Source organism: Pempheris klunzingeri, chromosome 24 (assembly GCF_042242105.1).
Source record: "Pempheris klunzingeri isolate RE-2024b chromosome 24, fPemKlu1.hap1, whole genome shotgun sequence".
NCBI lineage: Eukaryota > Metazoa > Chordata > Actinopteri > Acropomatiformes > Pempheridae > Pempheris > Pempheris klunzingeri.
Genome location: NC_092035.1, coordinates 82,806 through 94,295, shown reverse-complemented (window position 1 = coordinate 94,295; position 11,490 = coordinate 82,806). Strand labels below are relative to the sequence as shown.

General features: G+C 46.9%; 1 protein-coding gene across 1 annotated transcript; it reads right to left on the bottom strand.

The window, feature by feature from the left end:
• Window positions 1–5,969: 5,969 nt before the first annotated feature.
• On the bottom strand, window positions 5,970–8,824 carry LOC139223916 (opsin-3-like). Its single transcript, XM_070855921.1, has 4 exons — window positions 8,530–8,824; window positions 8,114–8,439; window positions 7,801–8,034; window positions 5,970–6,146 (listed from the first exon to the last, which is right to left on the bottom strand). Exons 1-4 carry the CDS (start codon window positions 8,747–8,749, stop codon window positions 5,970–5,972), a joined length of 957 nt encoding a protein of 318 aa, XP_070712022.1. The 5' UTR covers window positions 8,750–8,824.
• Window positions 8,825–11,490: the final 2,666 nt, after the last annotated feature.

Below are 11,490 nucleotides of genomic sequence, written 5' to 3'. Positions count from 1 at the left end.
GTTAACCCCTCGCTGGTTTTCCTCTCTGAGCCCCAACAGTTTGTTCTTCACTGGGACGCTCATATTTACGACCTGTGTGACAGGACATGAACGCAGCATTACCCCCTCACTCTCGGAGGCCTCCATCATTACTGCGGTCGTCATGGTAACATCCCAGTGTGTCGTGTTGCTGTGAGACTGAAATAAAGAGTGAGGCTGAGGCAGCCAATCAGAATGCAGCTCACCCCCCCCCAAAAGGAACTTTAACAGTAAACCAGTGGATCAGTTCACATCCCAGTACAGCACTGGTGGTGACATGAAGCACAGGATTGTGGGAAGACGGAGCGTGGACTCGGCAGACTGACCCTTGGAGAACAAGCCGTTAAACTGCACACCTGTGACAGGTAACACCAAGCAGCTGTCAATCAAACCCAGAGATCAGCATGTTTTATTGTCTTAAAATGGTCAAATTTTACATGAAGTTTGGTTTAAGGGGTTAGGATTAAAATCTAACCAGGTAAAACCAATTTTTATTTATTTATTCAGTTAATTATCATCCAGGCCTGATTTCTGACCTCTGACACCCCCCCCCCCCCCCCCCCCCCCCCTCCCCAGGTCCAGTATGAAGCCTTACAGGAAGTGGCTCCTGCTGGTCCTTCTGGCTTGGCTCCTCCTGTTCCTGTCGCTGCTCTGTCACTTCCTGGACCTCAGATCCTCGTCGCTGTCCAGGTCTGCTGCAGAGTCCGGTCTCACCTGGACCGAGACCCGCCGTCTGGCCTCCCTTCAGGGGGGGTTCCACAGAGCTGACTCCTGGTCTCTGGAGATCCTGCGGAGGCTGTGGGCCGGGACCCTGACGGCTGGGATGCTGAGTCCTCGTCTCCAGAGGGTTCTGAAGGTCCAGCTGAGCTCCAACAGGCACCAGGTGATGCACCGGGGGCCAAGGGGGGGCCGCCGGTCCGGCCCGGAGCTGTACTGTGAGCTGAAGAGGAGGACCAGGGTCCGGACCGTGGACGGGACTGAGGAGCCGTTCTCCGGTCTGGGCTGGGCCCACCTGGTGCCTTCAGTGCCCCTGCAGGAGCTCCGGACGTCTGAGTACCAGAGCTGCGCTGTGGTGACGTCGGCCGGAGGCGTCCTGAACTCATCGCTGGGGACTGAGATCGGTGAGTCCAGGATGGGGGGGTCCAACCTGAGGGTCACGGGGGGGGGGGGCATTTCACAGAGATACTTTGTCTTGATGTAAAAACACAACTGATCCTTTGAACAGAGGTTTCTGATCAGTGAACACGTCAAATCTAATCGATCAAAAGTTATTTTACTATCAATAAAGTTTTTGTACTATAGATAAAGACTTTTACTTTGAAACTTCTGCCCCCCTCGTTACCTTTAATGCCCGTCAGGTGCGTTCAGGTGCAGTTTTATGAGCGACCACCTAACCCGCTCCTCTCCCGTTGGACTCAGACTCCCATGATGCCGTTCTCCGTTTCAACGCCGCCCCGACCAGAGGCTTCGAGAGAGATGTCGGCAACAAGACCACGATCCGCATCATCAACTCCCAGGTAGTGACTCCGCCCCCTCACCTGGATCAGCTGTTTGTTCATGTGGACCCCCCCCCTAACTCCCTCTCTGCCCCCCCCCAGATCGTGTCCCGCCCCCTGCATCACTTCAGCAGCTCGTCTCTCTACCAGGACGTCGTCCTCCTCCTCTGGGATCCTTCGCCGTACTCCGCCAACCTCACCGAGGTCGACCACCTCTGACCTTCCTCCCAAACTTTATTTAAACGCCTTCGACAGACAGCCTGTCGTCGGTGATGATGATGGTGATGAAGATGTCGCTGTCTTCCTCAGTGGTGGGAGGAGCCAGACTTCGACCTGTTCTCTCCGTACCTGGAGCGGCGGCGGCGGCGACCTGAGCAGCCGTTTTACATCCTTCACCCACAATTCATCTGGAGCCTGTGGGACCTGATCCAGGACAACAGTGAGGAGCAGATCCAGCCCAACCCGCCGTCCTCAGGGTTCACAGGTACTGCAGAGTACTGCAGAGTACTGCAGAGTACTCCAGAGTACTGCAGAGTACTGCAGAGTACTGCAGAGTACTACACACAGTAGTCCAGAGTACTGCAGAGTACTGCAGAGTACTGCAGAGTACTACAGAGTACTACACACAGTACTCCAGAGTACTGCAGAGTACTGCAGAGTACTACACACAGTACTGCAGAGTAGTACACACAGTACTCCAGAGTACTCCAGAGTACTGCAGAGTACTACACACAGTACTCCAGAGTACTGCAGAGTACTACACACAGTACTCCAGAGTCCTGCAGAGTACTGCAGAGTACTACACACAGTAGTCCAGAGTACTGCAGAGTACTACACACAGTACTGCAGAGTACTACACACAGTACTGCAGAGTACTACACACAGTACTCCAGAGTACTGTAGAGTACTGCAGAGTACTACACACAGTAGTCCAGAGTACTGCAGAGTACTGCAGAGTACTACACACAGTACTCCAGAGTACTCCAGAGTACTGCAGAGTACTACACACAGTACTCCAGAGTCCTGCAGAGTACTGCAGAGTACTACACACAGTAGTCCAGAGTACTGCAGAGTACTGCAGAATACTACACACAGTACTGCAGAGTACTACACACAGTACTCCAGAGTACTGTAGAGTACTGCAGAGTACTACACATAGTACTCCAGAGTACTGCAGAGTACTGCAGAGTACTACACACAGTAGTCCAGAGTACTGCAGAGTACTGCAGAGTACTACACACAGTAGTCCATAGTACTACAGAGTACTACACATAGTACTCCAGAGTACTGCAGAGTACTGCAGAGTACTACACACAGTAGTCCAGAGTACTACAGAGTACTACACACAGTACGACAGAGTACTGCAGAGTACTACACACAGTACTCCAGAGTACTACAGAGTACTACACACAGTACTGCAGAGTACTACAGAGTACTGCAGAGTACTACACACAGTATGACAGAATACTACAGAGTACTGCAGAGTACTGCAGAGTACTACACACAGTACTCCAGAGTACTGCAGAGTACTGCAGAGTACTACACATAGTACTCCAGAGTACTGCAGAGTACTACACACAGTAGTCCAGAGTACTACACACAGTACGACAGAGTACTGCAGAGTACTGCAGAGTACTACACACAGTACGACAGAATACTACAGAGTACTGCAGAGTACTACAGAGTACTACACACAGTACTACAGAGTACTGCAGAGTACTACACACAGTACGACAGAATACTAGAGAGTACTGCAGAGTACTACAGAGTACTGCAGACTACTACACACAGTACGACAGAGTACTGCAGAGTACTACACACAGTACGACAGAGTACTACAGAGTACTACACACAGTACTGCAGAGTACTACAGAGTACTGCAGAGTACTACACACAGTATGACAGAGTACTGCAGAGTACTACACATAGTACTCCAGAGTACTGCAGAGTACTACACACAGTAGTCCAGAGTACTACAGAGTACTACACACAGTACGACAGAGTACTGCAGAGTACTGCAGAGTACTACACACAGTACTACAGAGTACTGCAGAGTACTACACACAGTACGACAGAATACTACAGAGTACTGCAGAGTACTACAGAGTACTACACACAGTACTAGAGAGTACTGCAGAGTACTACAGAGTACTGCAGACTACTACACACAGTACTACAGAGTACCACAATCACAATATCAGATTGAATAAAGACACGCAGGACGGCGATCAGCTGACTGATCTTTATTTAAACAGCAGCAGCAGACAGACCAGAGTCCATAGAAAAATCAGCACGTTTTAGCTGAGAGACTAACTGAGGCTGAAACATTCAAACGACAGTTTGTGTTTCTGAGGTTTCCCAGTTTAAAAGTTAAAAGGACGAGAGTTTGTCAAAGTAGAAACTCAGAAACAGTCATCATGTTTTAATGTGACAGAAAACATTTTAAAATATGAATTCACCTGTTAAACCTCCCGAAAGCCCCAAAGACACAAAAACACTACAAATACTCACATTAACACTGAAAATACTCACATTTATACTAAAAATAAGTAAATGTGATGTTGTGTGATGTTGATTAAATGTTACCTTCCTGAATTCAGCTTTAATAAACATAAAAAGGTTACTATTATTGACCTTGGACACAAAACTTTAATTAAAACTTTAAATTCCTCTTGATTTAATTTGAATAATTTACTAATGAATATGTTTATGAATTAAAACCTAAAGAGGAAATTAATTATGCTGAATGGATGAAGGTCAATGTGTCTTTTTACATTGAACATGTTTACTTTAAATAAATAACTGAATTATTAATTCTATTTATCAGAAAGAACCTGAAGCTCACGTTGTTTCTAAAACACATTTAAACGATTCGTACATTTATGTAGCTTGTCATTTATCTGTAGTTAATGTCATTTATCTGTAGTTTATCTGTCATTTATCTGTAGTTTATGTCATTTATCTGTAGTTTATGTCATTTATCTGTAGTTTATATGTCATTTATCTGTAGTTTATGTCATTTATCTGTAGTTTATCTGTCATTTATCTGTAGTTTATGTCATTTATCTGTAGTTTATGTCATTTATCTGTAGTTTATCTGTAGTTTATATGTCATTTATCTGTAGTTTATGTCATTTATCTGTAGTTTATATGTCATTTACCTGTAGTTTATCTGTAGTTTATGTCATTTATCTGTAGTTTATATGTCATTTATCTGTAGTTTGTCATTTATCTGTAGTTTATATGTCATTTATCTGTGGTTTATCTGCCATTCATCTGTAGTTAATGTCATTTATCTGTAGTTTATATGTCATTTATCTGTAGTTTATCTGTCATTTATCTGTAGTTTATCTGTAGTTTATCTGTCATTTGTCTGTCGTTTATCTGTCATTTATCTGTAGTTTATCTGTCATTTATCTGTAGTTTATGTCATTTATCTGTAGTTTATATGTCATTTATCTGTAGTTTATCTGTCATTTATCTGTAGTTAATGTCATTCATCTGTAGTTTATCTGTCATTTATCGGTAGTTTATCCGTCATTTATCTGTAGTTTATCCGTCATTTATCAGTAGTTTATCCGTCATTCATCTGTAGTTTATCTGTCAATCATCAGTAGTTTATCCGTCATTTATGATGATTTATCTGTAGTTTATTTGTCATTTATCATGATTTATCGGTAGTTTATCTGACATTTATCTGTAGTTTATCCGTCATTCATTGGTAGTTCATTTGTCATTTATCATAATTTATCAGTAGTTTATTTGTCATCCATCAGTAGTTTATCCATCATTTATCATAATTTATGGTAGTTTATCTGTCATTCCTCGGTAGTTTATCTGTCATCCATCAGTAGTTTATCTGTCATCCATCAGTAGTTTATTAGTAGTCTATTAGTAGTTTAAAAACAGTTATTTTTGTTTCTTTTAAACCGAAAACGTAAAATCACATTTTTAGTTTCCGAACAAAACGAGGAAATTTGTTTTTCCGTTTGGGACAGACAGGAAGAGGAAGTGAGGTGTTAAACTGTCAAAATTAAAGCCAGACAGACAGATTAACTAATGCAGACACAGGCTACACAAATAAAGATCTTTATTTAGTTTTATGTTCTTTGCTTTAGGTCAAGTTATTAAAGCCATTCTGTCCTCTGGGCTTTTATTTTGACACTTCATTTCCTCTTCCTGTCCGTCCCAAATGGAAAAAGACGAATTTGTTTTCCTTATTTTGTTCGGAAACTAAAAGTGTCACTTTGTTTTTATGTTTTTGGCTTAAAATAAAAATTCAGAAAAAAAAATTCAAAAGTCTCTTTTTTCTGTTTGTGGTTTTTGAACAAACAGATTTATTTAATTTATTTTATTGGTTTGAAATCATCATCATCATAAATCATGTGTAAATAAACAAGGTCAGCTGATCGTTGAGTTCACAGCTGATTGGACACAGCTAGAGTGACATCACAGTCACACAGGTGTGGGCGGGTCCGGTCTCAGCTGATCGCCGCTGGTCCCCTCCAGATGGAGCGGGCTGCTGTGGCGGCGCCGGAGCTTGAGGGCGGTGGTCCTGGAGACCACGGAGGGGGGGGCGGTCTCTGTCAGCTGGTGTTCACAGTGGAACAGGATCAGGAAGCAGCGGTAGAACTGAGGAACAAATAGGATCAATGATAATCAATGATGATCGATAAGTGTTTCTGTGACTGTGATAAGTGACTGGCAGGTACTGGTCCAGTGGATCTCATGCCAGACTCCATTCACAAAAACAGTAATTTTAGCTCAGAGAACACAGGACCTCCTGGTCTGCTGCTGCCTCCATCAGTCAGTGTGTTCGTGAGTTAAACGAATATTTAGTTGGATCCAAATTAATTCTTTAAAACACAAAAGTCTCAAAACAACACAAACAGACTAACTGATGGAGGCAGCAGCTCCTGTGTAAAATTACTGTTCTTGTGAATGGAGTCTGGTGGAGGTGAACGACTGGACCAGTTCTAGTACACTTCTAATACCCAGCAGTCACTCAGACAGAGAGGATTCTGGGTAATGTGGACACTGAAGCTGAAAAACGTCCTGGTTTTATTTTCTGTTAGTTTCTTCTCTGTAACTAAACTTGTTTTAAACATTCAGATTATTTCTTCTTTTATTGTACTTTTTTATTTTTGTAACTTTTAGCTGAAAAATGGTCTGAGCTGCTCCGTTGTCACTTCCTGCCCCCCCCAGGTATCGTGCTGATGATGTCACTGTGTCGTGAGGTCAGCGTGTACGAGTTTCTCCCGTCCATCCGCCGCACCGACCTGTGTCACTACTACGAGCGTTACCGTGACGACGCCTGCACGCTGGGGGGGTACCACCCCCTGCTGTACGAGAAGCTGCTGATCCAGAGGATCAATGAGGGGGGGGGCGACCAGCTGGCGGCCAAAGGCAAGGTCACTCTGAAAGGGCTGGGGGGGGTCCACTGTGGGTCCTGACCTGGGTTTAGCCGGAGGGGGGGCTGTCCTGGCTTCAGGCAGAATCAAACTCCCCTAAATTTGTGAACCCCTCAGACCCCCGAACGCCCCCGAGCTGTCCCCCCACCCAGGACGTCACGATTAGAGGCTGAAACCACCGAGACACTGTGAAAAACTACGAACTGAAACGTCTCACAAGTAAAAGCGGGAAAGTGAATTTCTGTTGGTTGTTAAAATGTTAAAATGAGCAATAATATTAATAATATGATTATTAACAGTAGTAATAATATTATTAATAAAATTATTAATATTAATAATTTGAATAATATTAATATTAACAGTAGTAATAATATTATTATATAACAATAATAATGAGACGTGTTTATTTTTGTGTCTTTCCACCGAAGATTAAATCCACTTTAACATAATTCTCTATAAATTGTATTTTTGGGGTTTTTTGTTGTCGAGGCAGATTTAATCTGTCCCTGTGTTGTTGCCGTGGTGACGCCTCTGTTGTCGCGCTAGTGTGGTTTCTGCTTCAATAAAACTTCCTGTTTGTAACACCTGTGTGTGGTTGTTTAGCTTAGCATGATGCTAGCTAGCTAGGCTAATTCATTTGACTGGATTCTCTGTTGGTCCATTTCTGTCTTTAGTTTAGAAACAAGAAAATATTTTTCAGTCTTCATTTATTTTCTTTTGTCCGTTTTATTTTCTAATGAATGTGTGTTTTTCATATTTCTCTTCATTTCTTGTTCATTTGGAAAACGTTTTTTCGTTAATGTTCATGCAGCTGAAAAAAACACTGATGTTTTTGGTCATGTGACCCCCCCCCCGTGTGACTCATGTGACCCCACCTGTTTGTTCATGAGGATGTAGATCAGCGGGTTGATGACGGTGCTGCTCTTGGCGAGGATCGACGGGACGACGCTGGCGACGGGGCTGATGGCTCCCGGCCGGCCGAAGGTGGCCATCATGGCGACGACGCCGTACGGCATCCAGCAGAGCAGGTAGCACGTCACCGTGGTGACGACCATGAACAGGATGTGGAACTCCCTGCGACGGGCCGCCGTCCGCCTGACACGTCCCACCTGACAGACAAAACCCAGGGTGAAACTATAAGAACGGCCTGACTCACCCGTGTGACCACGTGACCCCCCGTGCGACCACCTGTCGGACGGCGTGCAGCAGGCGGCCGTAGCAGTAGACCATGGCGAGGACGGGGAGGCCGAGGCAGAAGACGAACAGACAGATGATGTAGGAGTGGGACGCCGTCGTCCTTTGGGTCCAGGTGACCGAGCAGCTGGTCCCCGCCCCCTCCAGCCCGTAGCTGCTCCAGCCCAGCAGGGGGGGCACCGTCCACGCCACCGAGTACAGCCACGACCCCCCCACCGCCAGCAGGGGCTTCCTGTAGTCCGCGGCCCGCTTGTTGTACACCAGCAGGGTGCTGTAACGGTCGTAGGACAGAGCGGCCAGAGAGACCAGAGACACGACGCCTGGGGGGGCAGGAAACAGGAAGTCAGGCACCCGGAACACCTGGAACACCCGGAACACCTGGAACACCCAGACAGGAACAGGTCACTCACCGAAGCAGGAGTTGACGAAGCCGTACCACATGCAGCCGTGGCGTCCGTACATCCAGCGCGTCCGCAGGCTGGAGGCGAAGCTGAGCGTGGTGCCGCAGACGCAGACCAGCATGTCGCTGACGCTGATGTTCAGCAGCAGCATGTTGACGGGCGTCCGCAGAGTCTTGAAGCGGCAGAACAGAACCAGAACCAGCAGGTTGTTCAGGAACCCGAACACCATGATAGCGCCCAGAAACGCGGACACCGCGCGGTGGCCCCCCCGTGACAGGCGCTCCGGCGGCAGGCCGCTCCAGTCCTGCTCCTGAGGGGGCGTGGCTTCGCTCAGATTGGACGTCACGTTGAGGTCACTCAGCGTGGAGAACGTGACGGCGGCACCACGCCACGTGGCGAGGAGAGGGGGGGTCATCTTTGGAGCGAACCACCAGCTGACGTGCCGAGGAGGAGTCAGCGTGATGAAGAGGGACGAAGAAGAGTGGACCTGTGGCGTCGCTCCATCCCGAAAGAAAATGATCAATAAGCTTTTTATTCCGGTCTGATCAGGTTCCACTCAGTTTCCCCATTGGCCTGAGCTCTGGTCTGGATCTATGTGGATCTATGTGGATCCCTGTTGGTCCCTGTTGGTCCCTGTTGGTCCCTGCAGGTCTCTGTGGATCCCTGTTGGTCCCTGCAGGTCTCTGTAGGTCTCTGGTGGTCCCTGCAGGTCTGTGGTGGTCTGTGGTGGTCCCTGCAGGTCTGTGGTGGTCCCTGCAGGTCTGTGGTGGTCTGTGGTGGTCCCTGCAGGTCTGTGGTGGTCTGTGGTGGTCCCTGCAGGTCTGTGGTGGTCTGTGGTGGTCCCTGCAGGTCTGTGGTGGTCCCTGTGTGCAGCTGAAGTGATGCTCAGCTTCATGCGCTGCTCTTTAAATAGCGTCCACACTGTAAGAAGAGACGGGGGGTGGGGGGGGGTGAGCTCATGTCTGTGACGTCAATTCAGAACTCCATTGAAAAAAGAGTTGAAATAAGAAGAGGCGTGTTCAGACACTTGCTCTTCTTCTCTGGGTTTAAAGCCTCCTGCTCTGACTGCAGGGGGGGGGGTCCACAGAGGGGGGCCAGGTGATCCAGTGAACTGAGCTCTGGTTTTATTTCAGCAGATTCTGCTCTCTGACACATTTTTACAACTTGAACAGTGAATACTGATGAAAACAGAATAAATCCAAAATAAAAGTTGCCAAATGATAAAACCAGCAGAAATGATGAAATATTTAATTTATTTAAGATAAACATGTTAAATCTAACACATAAACCTCGTCATGCTTTTATTCTGGCGGGTTCATTCTTCAGATTAAAAGCTCCTGTCATAAACTCAGCGATCAATGTGTGTGAACAAACACGTGCATGACAGTAAAAAACTCCCAGCATGCATCATGTTGGTGAGCAGCTGCAGGCGAGTGTAACTTCTGCTGCGGCACAACACCCGCAAGGCATCGTGGGAGACGGAGGAGGGGGAGGATGGGACTGCTGGCCGCGGACGTGTCATCTGAGGAAGAGGAGTAAGAAGAAAAGGGAGATGATGGAGGAGGACACACGCTTCACACACCAAACTGACCGCCGTCAGAATCACAGATGGGTTATCGGCGCCATCTTAGTGGTGAAATCTGAAACACAAACTCAACATTGAAGAGAAAAGTGAGAACACTCACAGGAGAACTCCGCTCACAGCTCAGATGGGACCTGGCCCCAGTGCATGCTGGGAGTGTGTCCAGCTCCGTAACCTCTGTAGCCTGTAGCGGCCGCCGTCTCGGGGAGGTCGACGGGTCGCCGTAGTGAGGTCTGACAGGATCGTCTCTGTGGGAATCACGTGACACCGGATCTGTGTGAGCTCAGGCCAGAAACATGTTACAGGATTTAGCTAAACTCCCCGGGGCTTTTACTCTGATAGTTTACAGGAAGCGGTGACGTGAGTACATGTTAGGTTTCTCACCTGAGGACAGACACACCTGTTTGTCACCTGATCATCTTCAAGTCACTTCCTGTCATCACAACCATGATGAAAACCACACTTTATATCTGCAGGATGTGTTGCTGTTAAAAGGCATGTTTTCCCTATGAGGTTCTGAATGGTGACAGCAGGGCTTGAAGTGGACTCTGTAGCAGGAATCAGACTTCCTGCTGGACTGAAAACTGAAAACTGACTGAAAACTGAAGACTGACTGAAGACTGAAAACTCCCACCCTGTTTGGGGTCCCTGGAGTATCCGAGGGGGTTCTGATCTCGGGAGTCGCTGAAGGAGAAGACACTCAAGATGGCCGACGTCCCTGAGGAGCTCCATCTGGAGACCACAGCTGTCTCCGCCTCTAGCATCAGACCCCCCCGACCTGGACCCAGCCACCCCCCCTCGAAACCTTTTATTTGGAGGAAAAAATATTTTTACTCCTAAAATCCAATCTGTCAGCCTGCCTATCTGTGTGTGTGTGTGTGTGTGTGTGTGTGTGTGTGTGTGTGTGTGTGTGTGTGTGTGTGTGTGTGTAAATAGCTGCTGGCTATCAGATGCTGTCATTTATGTTCACACTGATTATTTTTATTTCTGCCTCCACAGAACCTCAGCAGGAGGTTTATGCTTCATCATCTTCATCTTCATCATCATCATCATCATTGGCTGCTGTAGCTGTGAGGCCGCTGGCTGTCTGAAGGTAACATTTTAAAACTTCAGTCAGTTTCTTTAGTGAAGAAGAATTGAAACGAACAAAAACTGAATGAAGTCTGGTTGAGATGGTTCCTCGTGTTATCGACCCGTCCTGAGGATCACTTTCCCTCCACGTCGCCTCCTGACAGTCCCTGAGGACCGACGGTGATCTCAGGCGAGCAGAAAATAAAGTTTAAGGTTTAAAAATCATCCACGTGTGACGTTCAGGGTTAGGGTTAAAGCGTCTGAAAACACAACCTTCACCATCCTGACCAGAGAGGAAGCTGCAGAGTGACACAAAC

Coding starts and splice junctions, on each gene's coding strand:
- LOC139223916 (XM_070855921.1), bottom strand. CDS start 8,749: ATGGTGTTCGGGTTCCTGAACAACCTGCTGGTTCTGGTTCTGTTCTGC. Junction 8,440..8,529: donor CTTCGTCAACTCCTGCTTCG/GTGAGTGACCTG, acceptor CTGCCCCCCCAG/GCGTCGTGTCTCTGGTCTCT. Junction 8,035..8,113: donor TGCTGCACGCCGTCCGACAG/GTGGTCGCACGG, acceptor TTTGTCTGTCAG/GTGGGACGTGTCAGGCGGAC.